The sequence below is a fragment of the Fopius arisanus genome, unplaced genomic scaffold, assembly GCF_000806365.1.
Source record: "Fopius arisanus strain USDA-PBARC FA_bdor unplaced genomic scaffold, ASM80636v1 scaffold00003, whole genome shotgun sequence".
Taxonomy (NCBI): domain Eukaryota; kingdom Metazoa; phylum Arthropoda; class Insecta; order Hymenoptera; family Braconidae; genus Fopius; species Fopius arisanus.
Genome location: NW_011887742.1, coordinates 1,984,566 through 1,998,842, shown reverse-complemented (window position 1 = coordinate 1,998,842; position 14,277 = coordinate 1,984,566). Strand labels below are relative to the sequence as shown.

The window sequence follows — 14,277 nt, the reverse complement described above, 5'->3', positions numbered from 1 at the left end:
TGTGTTTTGTATAATATAAAATCAAAATGATTAAAAAATGGTAATAAAAATCAATTGTCCAATTTCCCATGTACATAAAAATCGTTTGAAGGGAGTTAAAAAAAATCTGCCCTCAGCTGTCAACGGTTGCGTGGGATAATTTTTTTTCAAGACGCAGTTGTGCCTCACACACTTGTTCCACTGATTCTTTCTCTTCGTTTATTTTTTTCTCCTCCACTTTTTTTTCCATGAAGACTTCTTCACGTGTCTTTCGAGAAATTAATCACCCACTGCGACAAGTATAACGACCATTAGAGGAATTAGGGACTTTTTAAATAAGTATTTGGGTACAAAGAGAAAGAATTAATCACTCGATAAAAAAATGATAATGCTGGAGAATGAAGTGAGAGCAAAAGAGCAGAAAGAATTTCTTCAGAATTAACTGGATTAGTTTATCTAAAAAATGGTCTTTTGAATTTTAATTTAATTGTCTTTGACAATGACAATTGACAATGACAATTCCTTTATAATGCCGAGTTCAATACAGAGATAATCACGTTTTATTCATATCCTGTTTCCCACAAAGGGTTTTAAACGACGAAAAATAAATAAATGCAAGAATTTCCTTATAATTCGGTGTCATCCATGAAAGCTCACTCGAAGGTCAGACCTTCGCGTTCCGTTGGCATGTACTGATATCGAGAATGGAAGGCAAAACAAGAGTACAGAGAGACCAATAAGAGAATTTTAAAGAGAAAACAAACATAAACTGATAAAAATAATACGAAAGAGTAAATAAAGTTGATAAAAAAAAAAGTGAGGAATAATGCTATTTAAATCGCATTGGCCCGGTGGCAAAGGCGAAATCGATAAATAACAAAAACCACTGACAATGGCGAATCGGTGAAATGCCATTCGTGCGATGGTGGTAATTTAAATAAATTAAAGCGGACCTTCTTGGCTGATTCCTATTGCCTCCACCATCTTCACCACCTCCACAACTCTTTCTCAGCCCCAAGGAGTCACCAGAGAAATTGTCCCTGGAACACCCACGCGTACCTTAAAATTATTTTTTACATCGATAATTGTGGGTAATGGCAATCGTCGAGTGCAACCGATACGTGTGTTACTGGTTAGTTCCAAAAATAAAGAAAAATCGGAGAGACCTTTTGCCATACTTGAATTTGAGGGAAAAAAAATGGACAGAGGAAGGCGTCGATATTTAATTTATCGGCTGAATCCTTAAGCAGATACCATTATCTTCTGGTGTGCCATGCGCTTTGGTTCGAGAACCTGGCGAGACTCTTCGAGATAGGATCGAGGGAATCGGTTGTGGTATCGACCAGTAGAATTGAGACGTTCTCTCGTGTACCGATGGTATGGTAAATTCAACCTCCGGTTAATCCTAATACCCCTAAATCCATAAATTTTCGTGTAATTTTTTAATTAATTCTCAACTCGCAATAACGAGTCCTCAATCATTTGAATAATTGCGCAATTTCTTGTTATTTATTTAGAAGTAAAGTAAAGTAAATAAATATTTTTCAGGTGAATTGAATTAAAAATATAATTCCATACTTTATATTCGATAAAAAAAAATTGTCGTCCGAGTAATTCCGATGGAATCAATTGCAATAACGATGTTTACAATTTTTCAATAATTCACTGGTTCGTCGACTTAACCAACGGACTTTACCTCTCCCGAGTAATTATTCTCGGTAACACCTATTATTACAATCATTACCTCATAACTCTTGCTGAGAAGTCACTGTTACAAGTTCAATAAGAGCCAACTGGTAACCTCGGAAATCCCCAGCTAATTATAATATTAATCTATTGAGTCTTCAATCGGAATATCAACCAATATTATTAAACATTCAATCGGCAGTGATGAGTGAACTTGTAACAATTACCATAAACGTTTTCTCTGAATCCCGCAATAGATAAATATTACAATCGTCAGAATGAAAAATAAAAAGCCGAGAAATAATGAATATGATGTCATCCCGGCCAGATCTGTAATTATTTTTACGATCGGTTGAAAGTTCAGATAAAAATATCTCATTATCACTCAAGAATTTGTTGCAATTGCGATAATTATTGTGGATAACTGGAAATCTTGTATCTCAGGATTTGGGATTCCCCCCTGTCTCTCCCTTTGAATTCAAAACCCCATCCCTCGATCAGATTAATTAACCGAGATATCCACCATCCACGTGAGGTATCACGTGATAATCATCATTTCAGTGGTAAACACGTAAGAACAAAGTAATCCTTTTTTTTTTCTCTCTCTCTCTCTATTTATCGAGTTGTTTTGTTTCGCCGCAAATTTTTTTTTTTCTTCTTTTTTTCATTATTCTTGTTACCTTCGTACTTATTGCGAAAAGAGTGAATCAAGATGAGGGAAAAAATGAGATGTTAGATACTGACTTGTTCATCTTGTACTGCAATTCCTGGCATTTGTATTTGCTATTTTGCCGGTTATCGATTTATTCTCAGGTAATTAAACGTTAAAATTGCAAAATTTCTCATGTCAACATTTATTTTTTTTTGATTCACTCAAAATTCACGTTGAACTTCATTTTTTATAACAATTCATAATTATTATTAACATAAAAACAGTTTATTGGTATTATTATTATTATTATTATTAAAAATATTGACGAGGTATTAATAAAAAAAAATGCGAAACACACGCGAAAAATATGCGGAAATGATTGAAATATTGATAAAAAAATATGAATTATCGAAATGAATTTAAAAAAACAATGAAACAATTTTAATGGGTGAACAATTTATTTAATCGGAGAAATGTCTGGAATTCTAGCTGACGATGTACGATATTTCTACTTGTTATTTTTTTTTTAATCTGTCAATTGTGCAATGGAATTCAAACTCGTGAGACAACTGGAAAATTTGTTGCTAACGCACTTGAAGTTTCGATTCCTTCATCTCACTTGTATTCGTGTTGAGCCGCAAGCGCGTCTTTGCAAGTAGCATTATTAAATCCTCGGTTCGGTACATTCATAACGTGGCTATACGCCTCTGAAAAACATGGCGAATACATTTCCCACGGTTGTTGGTTTACCGATGTCGCAATAGCAACAATGCTTTATGAAATTACGCCCGGTACCGAGGGCTTGCGATTGAACTGCAATTACCGGTTTTGCCGTTCGTCCATTTTATGATATCGCGGGAATGATTTTATCACTTTTACCCCTTCCCAATCATGAAATCCGAAAAAATTCACAGTGTCGCTAATATTTTTTATTATTAACTATTAAAAATTTACATTTTAACTTAAATTTTCAATTGTATGACTTGAAATTCTATTTTGATTGAAAACGATTCATTCATTTATTTATTATTATTATTTTTTATGAATGACTAAATGCAATTAAATGGAAAATTACCGTAATATTCTCTGAGTGATGAAAAATAAAAATGATGATTTATCAGTTATTTTAATTTCATGTCCTCAACTTGAAATTTCACCAGTAATTTTCAAACTGCACAATAAATTAATGAAAATCGTGATTTATCTATTCGCCTAGGTAAGACATGGAGATTTAATCCAGTGTCACTTGACCATTAGTCCACACCTTAATCATCGGATAAAATGGAATGTAGCTCCTGTAAACATGGCAACCAGTAAATTCCTCATAAAATCCCCGACGTTCCACCGACTTCTCTATTTTTCCCCGGTTCTTTTCTTTTTTCCACTCGTTCACTCGGCAGATTAAAATTCCGATAACTCCGTGAATCCCATCTCGTTAATCCAAACTCCCATATACATATGATTATAACTTTATTCCCTGCGCCATCATCTCAAATATTCCGCACTTTCCTTCTCTCACTTCGGAATCGTAATTCCTCTCCCCGTCACACCCCTCATGATTTTCTCCTCATTATTCCTCCCCTTTCCCCCATCTTTACGTAATTAAATGACATCTGATTGCTTTTCTTCCCATTATCAATTTTCGATAATTGTCGGACGACCAAAAAAAAAAATATACGAACGTTAAATGAAAGACGATTTAATTGAATTCAAATTGAATTCAAATTCCAGTAATTATCAACAATCTAAATATTTAGGTGTTAGGGTGCGAGAGAAAATTGGAAAACCAAGTGCAAAATAGATGGCCATCTCCGCGAGCTAAAACCCCGTAAGAAGTAAAAAAGTAAAAGAAAAAGAAAAATAAAGGAAAAAGTGAAAAACAGGAAGATAGAAGTAACGCAGGAGCAAAAGGCAGAAAACACCGGTAGGCAGTTTTGTAGCTGTTTTTATCAGCTTCTGGGCATCGAGGGTCCAGGGGCCCGACGCCGGGACGCATCTTGGGGGGTTCTTGTGGGAACGTACGTCTCTTTAGTGTACTTTTATCTCTCTTACCCCCACCATTATCCCCGAGTACCTCTCCCACTTGCACCAGACCATATACTGTATTTTCCTTTATTTTTTTTCATTCCCCTTTTTTTTTTAAACATTTTTTTTTTATCCCCCACCCCATCCATTGGTCTCTGCATTCTCCAACTCTTTTACTCGCTCGGTCCCTCGTTCTGGTCCCTCGTTCTGGTCCCTTTTTATTCCTCTTCATCCCCCACCACTTTTTTCTTCTCAAGACTCTCGGGTTTGGGTCATGGGGGTCAGGCCCCCTCTACTGGGGAAACCATACGTCGTGCCCTATATTTACGCAACTCTACAAAAAATAGATGGGGGGGGGGGCAGAGGGGGGAAAATGAGGCGCAATAACCTACGGTACGCATGTACATTATACCCTCTGCATACTCAATGAGTTCATGTCACAATCAATTACGAATTACGTTTATTCGGATTGAAATGAGGCGTAAATTTTTCGCTTGTAATTTTGTAATTTCATGGACTCCGGAGAATTTGTCATTACATTTAAAAATCATTTGTGCAATTTATTGTCGTCGGGGGAATTTATTTAGTTGATTAATGCGTGTGGATTTATTTTTGTCTGCGTTATTTTAGAGGGGAAAGAGGAGGGGGTAATTAAATGAGAGGGGTGGTTTATGTTTTATTTAATTATGGGGATTGCCGATTGTTCGAGTTTCGAGGGATAAATCTGATACGTGCGTGAGTGAAATTATTTCCCAGTTTTTTTTATTTCGCTGAATTTATTGTTAATTAGGGTTTAATCAGGTGTGGAGTGGTCAATTGAATTATTATAGTCAATGGGCTATCTGATTTATTATCGCACTGCCTCGGGAACAATTTGCGCACGAACTTTCAAGATCTGGATAAATAAAAGTGACAGTGAATAATTCTTAAAAAATACCCAACAATTACCCAATTAATTACAATTCCAGTAATAATCCCCCAGTAATATAATCTCTCATAAAATTAGGAGATGAATAAAAAAAAAACTCTTGGGATTGTCTCGCAATTTTATTATTCACCGGCGCATAAAATTGTTTATCCAGAGGTATTGAATGATTTCGTGAAATTTGAATATTTTTTATCGGATTGAAAATCCCGACATCAGTGGGTACGATATCAGGGTCGTACCTCATACTTGCAAGGAGTACCTGAAGAGGAATAAAGAGAGATAAAATTCCCGGGGCATCCTCAGCTCAATTCCCTCTGAACAATGGGATTATGTCTCGGGGGTATTGCAATTATTATAACCGAATTACTGGTAGGTATGTCTACTTCAATTTTTTTTTTTAATCTTCATGTTTATTTTTCGTTCGTTTATGTACTTGTATGTAGTGCATTACGTTGAGACTTGGGCTTATTGTTAGTTGATGGAGATAAGAGGGAGTTAATAACAATCTTTCGTGGAGGATAGTGATTCAGGTCTATCGATCCAGGTATTAGTGGTCATACGAGGGTTAATAATACCTTTTTATACCCTCCCCTTCGTTGCATAAGATAAAAAAAATACGTTATCGTTACGTTTCTGTGATTAAGGGGAATAACGAGATAAGTGGACTTATGCCATTTTTGATCGTATTATGAATATCTTTGAAATTGTTAACGGATGAGTTAATATTCTCAAAAAATACGCCATCTCAATTACAAAAAATTTTTCCTATTCAAATTTTTGAAAAATTTTTCAAACACTTTCCCAAAAACAAGATTGCCTTGTTTTCCAATTTTTTTTTGTTTCATAAAAAAAAATTCTGAAAAGTTGTCCAGAAATTTTTTGATAATTAAAAAAAAAATATTTTGATTACAATTGTTTTTTACACGGGTAATCACAATTGAAATTTTAATTTTAATTTTAAGATGAATCATGTCGAAGTTTGTTTTATTTAATTCAACGAAAAATCTAAGAAATGTGGAAATTATTTCAGTGGAGATATCCGTGAAAAAATGGAACAATTTTTTCGATGTTTTTTTTTTCATTCATTCACAGGATATGTCTCACACACATCATGAGTCTTTATTTTTGTACGTGGTACTCTCACGATATAGTCTGTCCCTCCTCTTTCCTCATGATCCCTCAGAGGGAGATCCGACGCAAAATGCGAATTTATCTCCGGGATTTATCCCGAGACTCCGCATTTCTCACTTTCTGCTGACGCAAATTCAATTCACTTGCACTCCGGATATGCTAACATTTTCGTGGGAGCTAAATAATTTTTTCCTTTTGTTTGTTTATTATTCGTTGATGCGTCGGTGGTTTTTCATCGCTCTGACGTGAATTATCTCGAATAACTCATGCATATGTGTAATTAATTCAGTGCACTTCACCTAGAGTCAATTAATTTAATGGAGAAAAAAAAAACGAAAAAGAATTAAAATAAAGTTCAAAAATTTATTCACGACTTCCAAATAGAAACAAACAATAATTCCTTACAAACATTTAGACATGATAAACAAATCGAACGCCATTTTTATTGTGGAATATTAAAGGGTCATCTTAGAGGAAAAAAAAAATCATTGAACACGCAACTTTGATATCAGAAATGATTCACGCGAATTGAGTCGAATGCCCTCGGGTGAGAAATAAAGAAGTCAATGGATACAACAAACAACTTTAATCTATGCAAATTTTTTTTCTCCATTCAGAAAAAAATAATAATGCATGTCGCAAATAAATGGGAATAAATGTACGAACGCGGAAGATTTTCCCCGTTGCCGCGGGCAAGGCGTCGCGGTGCTATTTTTTCCCCTTAATTGTTATTTTATTGATTTCCGCAGACAGAAATTGTGTTGGCGTAGGGTAAAAGTGGCGCCAACATAATTACAGATTTTTTCAACAAGAATGTTGATAAAAAATGTTATTTATCCCCAGAATTCTCGAGTTCTCATGAATTCCGCGATAATTTTTTCAGTCCATTCCTTAAAAAAGGTGATGAAATATTCTTCAACCCAACGGTATCTCCAAAATTGTCATAATAATAATAACAATAAACAACGCAAGTGAATAATAAAGAAATAACGGTCTGAAGAATAAATTATTTATAAATAAATAAATTGGTTGACAATTAAAAATAAAAATCCCGCGAAAGGTCTCGGGTAAAAAAAATTGTAATCGGAATATTTTTTCCAAATTTTTCAAAAATTTCTGGAAAATTTTCAGAAAATTTTTTTTATGAAAAAAAAAATTGGACCGCAAAACAATTTAATTTTTGGAAAAGGTTTTGAAATTTTTATTTGTTTCAAAAACCAAAATTTCTGAATAGTTCTCCAGAAAAATTGTAAAATTTGGAAAAAATATTTCGATTACAATTTTTTTAACCGGGTGTTAAACTATTCCAGCGACAACTCGATCACTTGACGGGGAATTTTCCCATTGTCACGTACAAAGAGCCATTATCGCAATTGTTTCATTTCCATTTGATAGTTCAATGAAATATCATCGCGGATCTAATGCTCGCCCACGCGGTGACATACCTGCGCTACCCGCGATACGCGTCAATGAGAAATTATTTTTAATTCCTTCAAGAATAATGTGACACGCAAATAATGAAAATCCATTCCTCCAACAATTGTCTACCCCATCAAACATTAATTGCACAATTTCGACAATAAACAACAATAATTACCCATAAAAAAAAAACTCATCAAGAGGACTCATCAAATTATGATAATTTTTACGATTACTCACCGGAATTTTTTTCCACAGAACAACCAATTAACGCAATTAATTCATATTAATTACAATAATTGTTCAGTTATTTCCGTTTAATAATGGGAAATCCCCGATTTTTACGGTTCAATGAAATTCAAATGAGAAAATTTCTCTTGTTATGTCTCAGGTTAAACACCCCGGACCCTCCAGTCCATGATCTAATTGCAGGTGTACATTCACGACACATTACGCATAATGTTTATAACCGCAATTCATCGTGCAATTATTTATCCCATGGATCAACGCATTCTCCCACTCCCTCAACTATTTTTTACCCGGCGACGATTTTTCAATAGACGAATGAAATAATATCAGATTTATCTGCGCTGATGCATAATTTTCTCCATCATTTATCATTGCAGTTTTCAGTAATCATGACGTGCTGATAAGATCAGAAGTATTTATCGATTCGAATGTCAATCCACACGTCCGAAATGCTCCCGCTGGGGCCTATTCTCGACGCATGGGAAAAGTCTTTCGTGAACGGAACATATCGGTAAGAAAAAAAAAAATTGCTTTGATTTTTCCTCTGAGTGGCAAATGAATTTTTCCCAACTCTATATCCAATTTTCCAACCGTGAAAATTCTCCGGAAACCCCCGGTACCCTGGGCCTTATTCTCCACACATGGGGACCGCTTTTCGTGAACGAAACGTAATCTTAATTTTCTATTCGTCTTATCAGGAATTACAATTGCATTTCAATGTCTGTACTATTTTATTCTCGATGATAAAATCCGTGGGAATAAGTTTTATTGAAAGGAACACGAGTGAAATAATATTCAATAATTTTTTTTATTTTAAACCCGAGACACTCGTCCATTCGAATAATTAATTCATGTCATGATGAAAGAATTTAAAAATCGAATGATCTACATTTTTTCGTTTCGGGTATCAATCAAATAATTCGGCCATCAGAACCCAAAAAATGTTTATAATACCTCCGAAGCCGGGAATATGAATAAATAATTAATAAGCTGTTGATTTCTGGTGTAGAATTATTCATTGGAGAATGGGAATTTATTTGACATCAACCTGGAATGGCGCCAATGATTTTTTTTTTGGAGTTCCTGTTGATGATTGAGCCTTAGATATCACCGGAATGACGGTGAGTGTTCTTTTCATTTTTATTTGGACAGTCGCGATGTTTTCAACTGACGCAATTGCTCGTCGTCATTTCGGTTTTGAGAGTATTTATTTCCTTGGATTCGATCATTCACAAATCGAAGAGAGGGAATCGGTACTGTATCAATATTTACAAAAAAAAGAGGTTGACGAGGGAATAGAGGGGGTGAAGGGGGAAAAGGGGGAAAAAATTGTGGGAGAAGGATGAAATGATGACGAGATGGAGAAGAGGTAAAAGAGCTGAGGCGTCGATGTCTCCGGTGAAAAGCGAGCGGAAAAGAGAAGTTCAACTGTTGGTGGGTGGGTGGGAGGAGAAGGGGGTTAACCACCGGTGGGTGGAAGGAGAAGGGGGGTTAACCACCGGTGGGGGGTAGGAGAAGGGGGTTAACCACCGGTGGGGGGTAGGAGAAGGGGGGTTAACCACCGGTGGGGGGTAGGAGAAGGGGGATTAACCAACGGTGGGAGGGTGACAGGGTACTCAGTGCGCATGCGCACCAGCGACGATTTTAGTAGGTCGCAGTTCGCGCGCACCACCACGCCGCAACTGACTTCTTCAACGTTCACTCAGTCATGCGCAAGTAGTCGCTCGATGCAGTCATACAATAATTTTTTTTCGTGGCAAAACACAACCACGCGATACCGGTACCCATTTGTTTACAATTGCACCCGGTGCATAACGACAGATCTCCAGCGATTTGTGCTTTTGTGAATGTGAATTGGAGTCATACAGAATTAAAAAATTTTCTCGCACTTTTTATTCATTATTTATTTTTCATGCGTGAAGTTTACGAACTGGAGAAACTGTGAAATATCCGGAGTGTAATCCGCGGGAGGATCCGCGGATTTTCAATCCAGTGGCTGTTTCTACTGGTCAGACACTCGAAGAATCATCGGTCCTTCAGGTCAGCGGAAAATGGTGTACGGCGGTGGATTCGAGATGGAAACGGTGAGTGATTTATTTTGTGATTATTGTTTTTTTATTACGAGTTCTTCGGGGATATCTGGAATGCGTGGGGTCAGGAGAAATTATCGATTTGGTGGACTGAAATCTCATCGGAATTTTTATAAACTCGATGAAGTCATTCCACTGGCGAAAGTATTTCCATCATTCGTGGATTCATCGATTTTTATAATTTTACTGTTTAATTAATTTAATTTATTTACATTATATTTAATTATTATTTATGAGGGAAATTGGGGAAATTGGAAATTGAAATTTCTACTCAATCCTTGAATCAAATATTTTTAAAAGTATGATAATATTATTTGAAATTAATTAGCAATTCTTCCCCTTAAAAATTCCATCAATTAAAAAATCAAAACAGATAAAAAATGTTGTTTAACAAAACAAATGATTTTCTTCAATCGAAATTACTAGACGGAAGTAAATGGATTTACCAAAATAATTAATTCTCTCGTTCGAATTATCGACTATTTTTTGGTCCAATTCCTGTGGAATAAAGAAATTAATTGAAGAATGGAATTTGATTACAATTTGATGATTTGAAATGATAAAGTGGCATTGACAGTGGATAAGTAGATAATTCTCATTTGGCGCGCATTGACTAGCACGCGATTGACCCAGTGGCGACGGCTGCGCGCGCACACAAGTTTAAAACTGTATAAGCAACGACTAGAGAAATCGCGCACTGGAAAGTTGGGAATTGAACCAATTTTCTGTAGTACTGCTACTTTTTTTCCCGACTGCACCAAATATAACTTTGTTATTCGTTTTTAATTACACAAATGGCTACCACTGACACCGTCACTCCCACAAAAACAGAAAATCCACTCTCTTTTTTTTACAACACGTGAAATCAATTCTATATCTCCCCCACAACCCAGGGAATTGCCGATTTACGAGTGTCTTTACGTATTTACCAATCCAGTCCGCCCTAGTAATTACTAATTCCCAGAAATTGGCGTAATTGAAAAAAAAAAAAATTTCTAGATGAAAATTTGTCGGTGAAATGTCAGGGGAATTAGTGGGGGGCGATCGTCTTGCCGATTTTTTTCCGAATTTCACTGTTTTCCCGAGTTTATAATGAAAAATGACGAATGGAGATGATGGCGAGTTTAACGAACTAAAAACGGTGCGACTAATTGCACGAGATTTGTAATTACGGTGGTTAATTTTGAGAAAGCAATCGGTAAACCGTGTAATTCGGTTTGCGCATGCCATTTCTAGCCAATTATTTTATACCATATTTTGTTATGGCACTTCAATGCCCATCGATAAAAATTGAACGTAATACAATGTAATCAGTGGGAAATGAAATTTTTAAAATTCTCGGAATAAAATCCCGAGGGTTTCCGGTTTTTACGGTTAAATATCTTCACAAAAGTAACCGATTCTTTCACACCGTTAATAATCGCGAAAAAATTCAGGCTCATCCATCTCGACTACTGACAAAGGAATAAAAATCCGAGACGTATTAACGAGATTTTGATGTCGAGCGATTAATTTTAAAACATCTCACATCCCATGAAATAAAATTAATGTAAAATACGTTCGTCAAGGCTGACACCTATTTTTCGCAAAAATAAAAAACACCACTTTTGCAAATAAATTTATAATCTTACGAGTAATTAAATAGCAAAGATAACAGGACAGACGCATGAATATGCGTCATTACCTCATACTAAAAATACAAAAATATTTTTCTCCCACCGCAGATCGATGATCATCGATACCAATCAATACAAATTAATCGATAAATTAATTGTAATGATTACCGGATAGTTCTTAATCAGGTATTATCGTGAATATATTCGTGATCGGTAAAAACGTGTAATGAATGGGAGAAGGAAATATGTAATTACATCTGACTGACATGAAATAAAAGCCCACGGGTATTAGCACAAATATTAATTCAGTCTAGGATTGAAATAGAGAATTGATCATATTAATTATATTCATACGTCCTCGCGGATTTTATTTTTCCTCGTGGCATTTTTCAACTGGAGAGACCATCATTTACATGACGATAATTGTTAAAGATACGTAGTGGGAAAAGGGGGGAGAGGGCAGGGGGGGCAAGTTGGCGGGTAACTTTCGAATTTGCTGTCTCGCACGAGCGACGCCTGTAATTCTCGCGTATGTCTCGAGAAATTCACTCATGGAAAATTCTTGTGGTTGAATAAAAGATTGGAATAATGGGAAAATATCAATGGCCGACCTTGAATTTTCCAGGATTCTATTTTCCTAGTCAATCCCGAGGTGTTGTTTGTCGTGACCTCTTTGGGTTGATTAGTAATTGCTGATAGTTTAATTAATTAGCTATGGATTTTTGGGGAAATTTTATTTTTTATTAAAATCAAAATAATGGTTGTAATTGGTATTATTAATTGATGGAAATTTTGGGGGATTGATGGGGGAAATTCGAGGGAAATATTTGAGGGAAACAATCCAGTGGGAAAATTTTCCATTAATCATTTTTGAGTGATTGATAATTTTATTGATTTAGGAGTGATGGAAGGTGAAAAATAGACAATCAACCGAATGATCGCGTATCGTTATCTGTTATTGCTTGATATCTGCAATTTGCGATTTAACGCCTGCAGTCATTACATTCCGCACACCCAGAGTGATTATTCTTGTCTGAATATGCATACATAATTGAGAATTTCTCGTAGAGATGAATAGAATTAGTCAGCGAATGAAAAAGTAAATAATCACCGATGCGCGTCGACTTCTATAGTTTTTACGAGTCTTCCATTGTTGCTTTTTTTTTATAACCCACTGGAATTTTCCCTCGACTCTTGATAGCCCCGTTGAAATTATTGAGTATAAATTTCTGACTGACAATGTAACTGTCGGATATAAAAGTATTATCGTCGAACTTTGGACGTATTTTGAATCGTATTTACTATCGCGCAATTCTTATTTCAGTTATTTTGAATTTTTAATCGGTTACAATTATCTTTTTCTCATGGCTAAATGGTGGGAGGGAAAAAATTTGTTTAATACCCCACGTCCTCCATTTTCTCCATCATTTATTAATATTTAATTGCATACCCGGATAAAAAAATTTTTATCGGAATATTTTTTTGAAATTTTCAAAACATTTCTGAAAAACTTTTCAGAAAATTTTTTTTATAAAAAAAAATCGGAGAACAAAGCTATTTTATTTTTGGGTAAGGTTTTGAAAAATTCTTCAAAAATTTGAATAGGAAATTTTTTTTATAGTTTAGATGGCTTATTTTTGGAGAATATTGAAAAATTAAAAAGAGAAAATTATATTCGTAAAAATTTCTAGAAAATTATAAAAAAATTTTCCGAAACAACTTTTTGAAAAATTTTTCAAAACATTTCCCAAAAATACAATTGTTTTGTATTCCGACTTTTTTTTCAAAAAGAAAATTTCTGAAAAATTTTCCAGAAATTTTTTGAAAATTTGGAAAAAATATTCCGATTACAATTTTTTTTTTACCCAGGGTATTTATTGTGAAATAATTGAAATAATTAGCAACGAAATTATATGAAAGTTTTTCGTTATTCCGCGTTCGGTTTTGCGATTAGAATTTTACTAATAATTTTGATAAATTGGCGACTCTGAGAAAATTGTTGATTATCGGAAATGAATTTAACATTTTCTATAATTTAAAAAATAAATTTCAAGTCAATTTGAACAGATCGCGATGAGAGTGAAGTTCATATTGAATTGAATAATTCGCGGATTCCATCACGGACAGATAGCCTTTGACCAATTTTTTCATAATTGATTACCCCGAGAATGACTATTCATAATCTCTTCTGCTCGTTAATTTTAGACTGCTATTTAAATTTAAACTTGAACTTGACAAACCGATAACAACAATTTCCGTAATTTTCCATTATTTCCTCATTATTCCTCCCCTTACCATTGACTCTAATTAAACTCTTAAACCCCTGAAGCGCGACCTTGAATTTTCGGGTGAAACTTCGCAAATTCGGTAGTCAGTAATTGGAAAATGAATAGAACGGTGTAAAACCAGCGAATAAAAATCGGTAAAGAATGTATAAATTGTCGGAAAGTTAGCGTGTCGATGTTCACACGATTGGCACGGATTATGGTGGGTTGAAGGGGG

The 14,277-nt window shown here is 35.0% G+C and overlaps 1 protein-coding gene across 2 annotated transcripts in view; it reads left to right on the top strand.

Annotated features, from left to right (window-relative positions):
• The first annotated feature begins 9,124 nt into the window (after nt 1–9,124).
• The window catches only part of Ets98B (DNA-binding protein Ets98B), a 34,952-nt gene continuing 29,799 nt past the window's right edge, over nt 9,125–14,277 (top strand). Inside the window, exons 1-2 of one of the 2 annotated variants that reach the window (XM_011310552.1) lie at nt 9,125–9,190; nt 9,992–10,153. In XM_011310552.1, coding sequence (XP_011308854.1) covers nt 10,121–10,153 — 33 coding nt within the window. In that variant the 5' untranslated portion in view covers nt 9,125–9,190; nt 9,992–10,120. Of the gene's footprint in view, nt 9,191–9,787; nt 10,154–14,277 lie in introns of those variants that run through there. The other variant, XM_011310543.1, reaches the window with a different exon arrangement.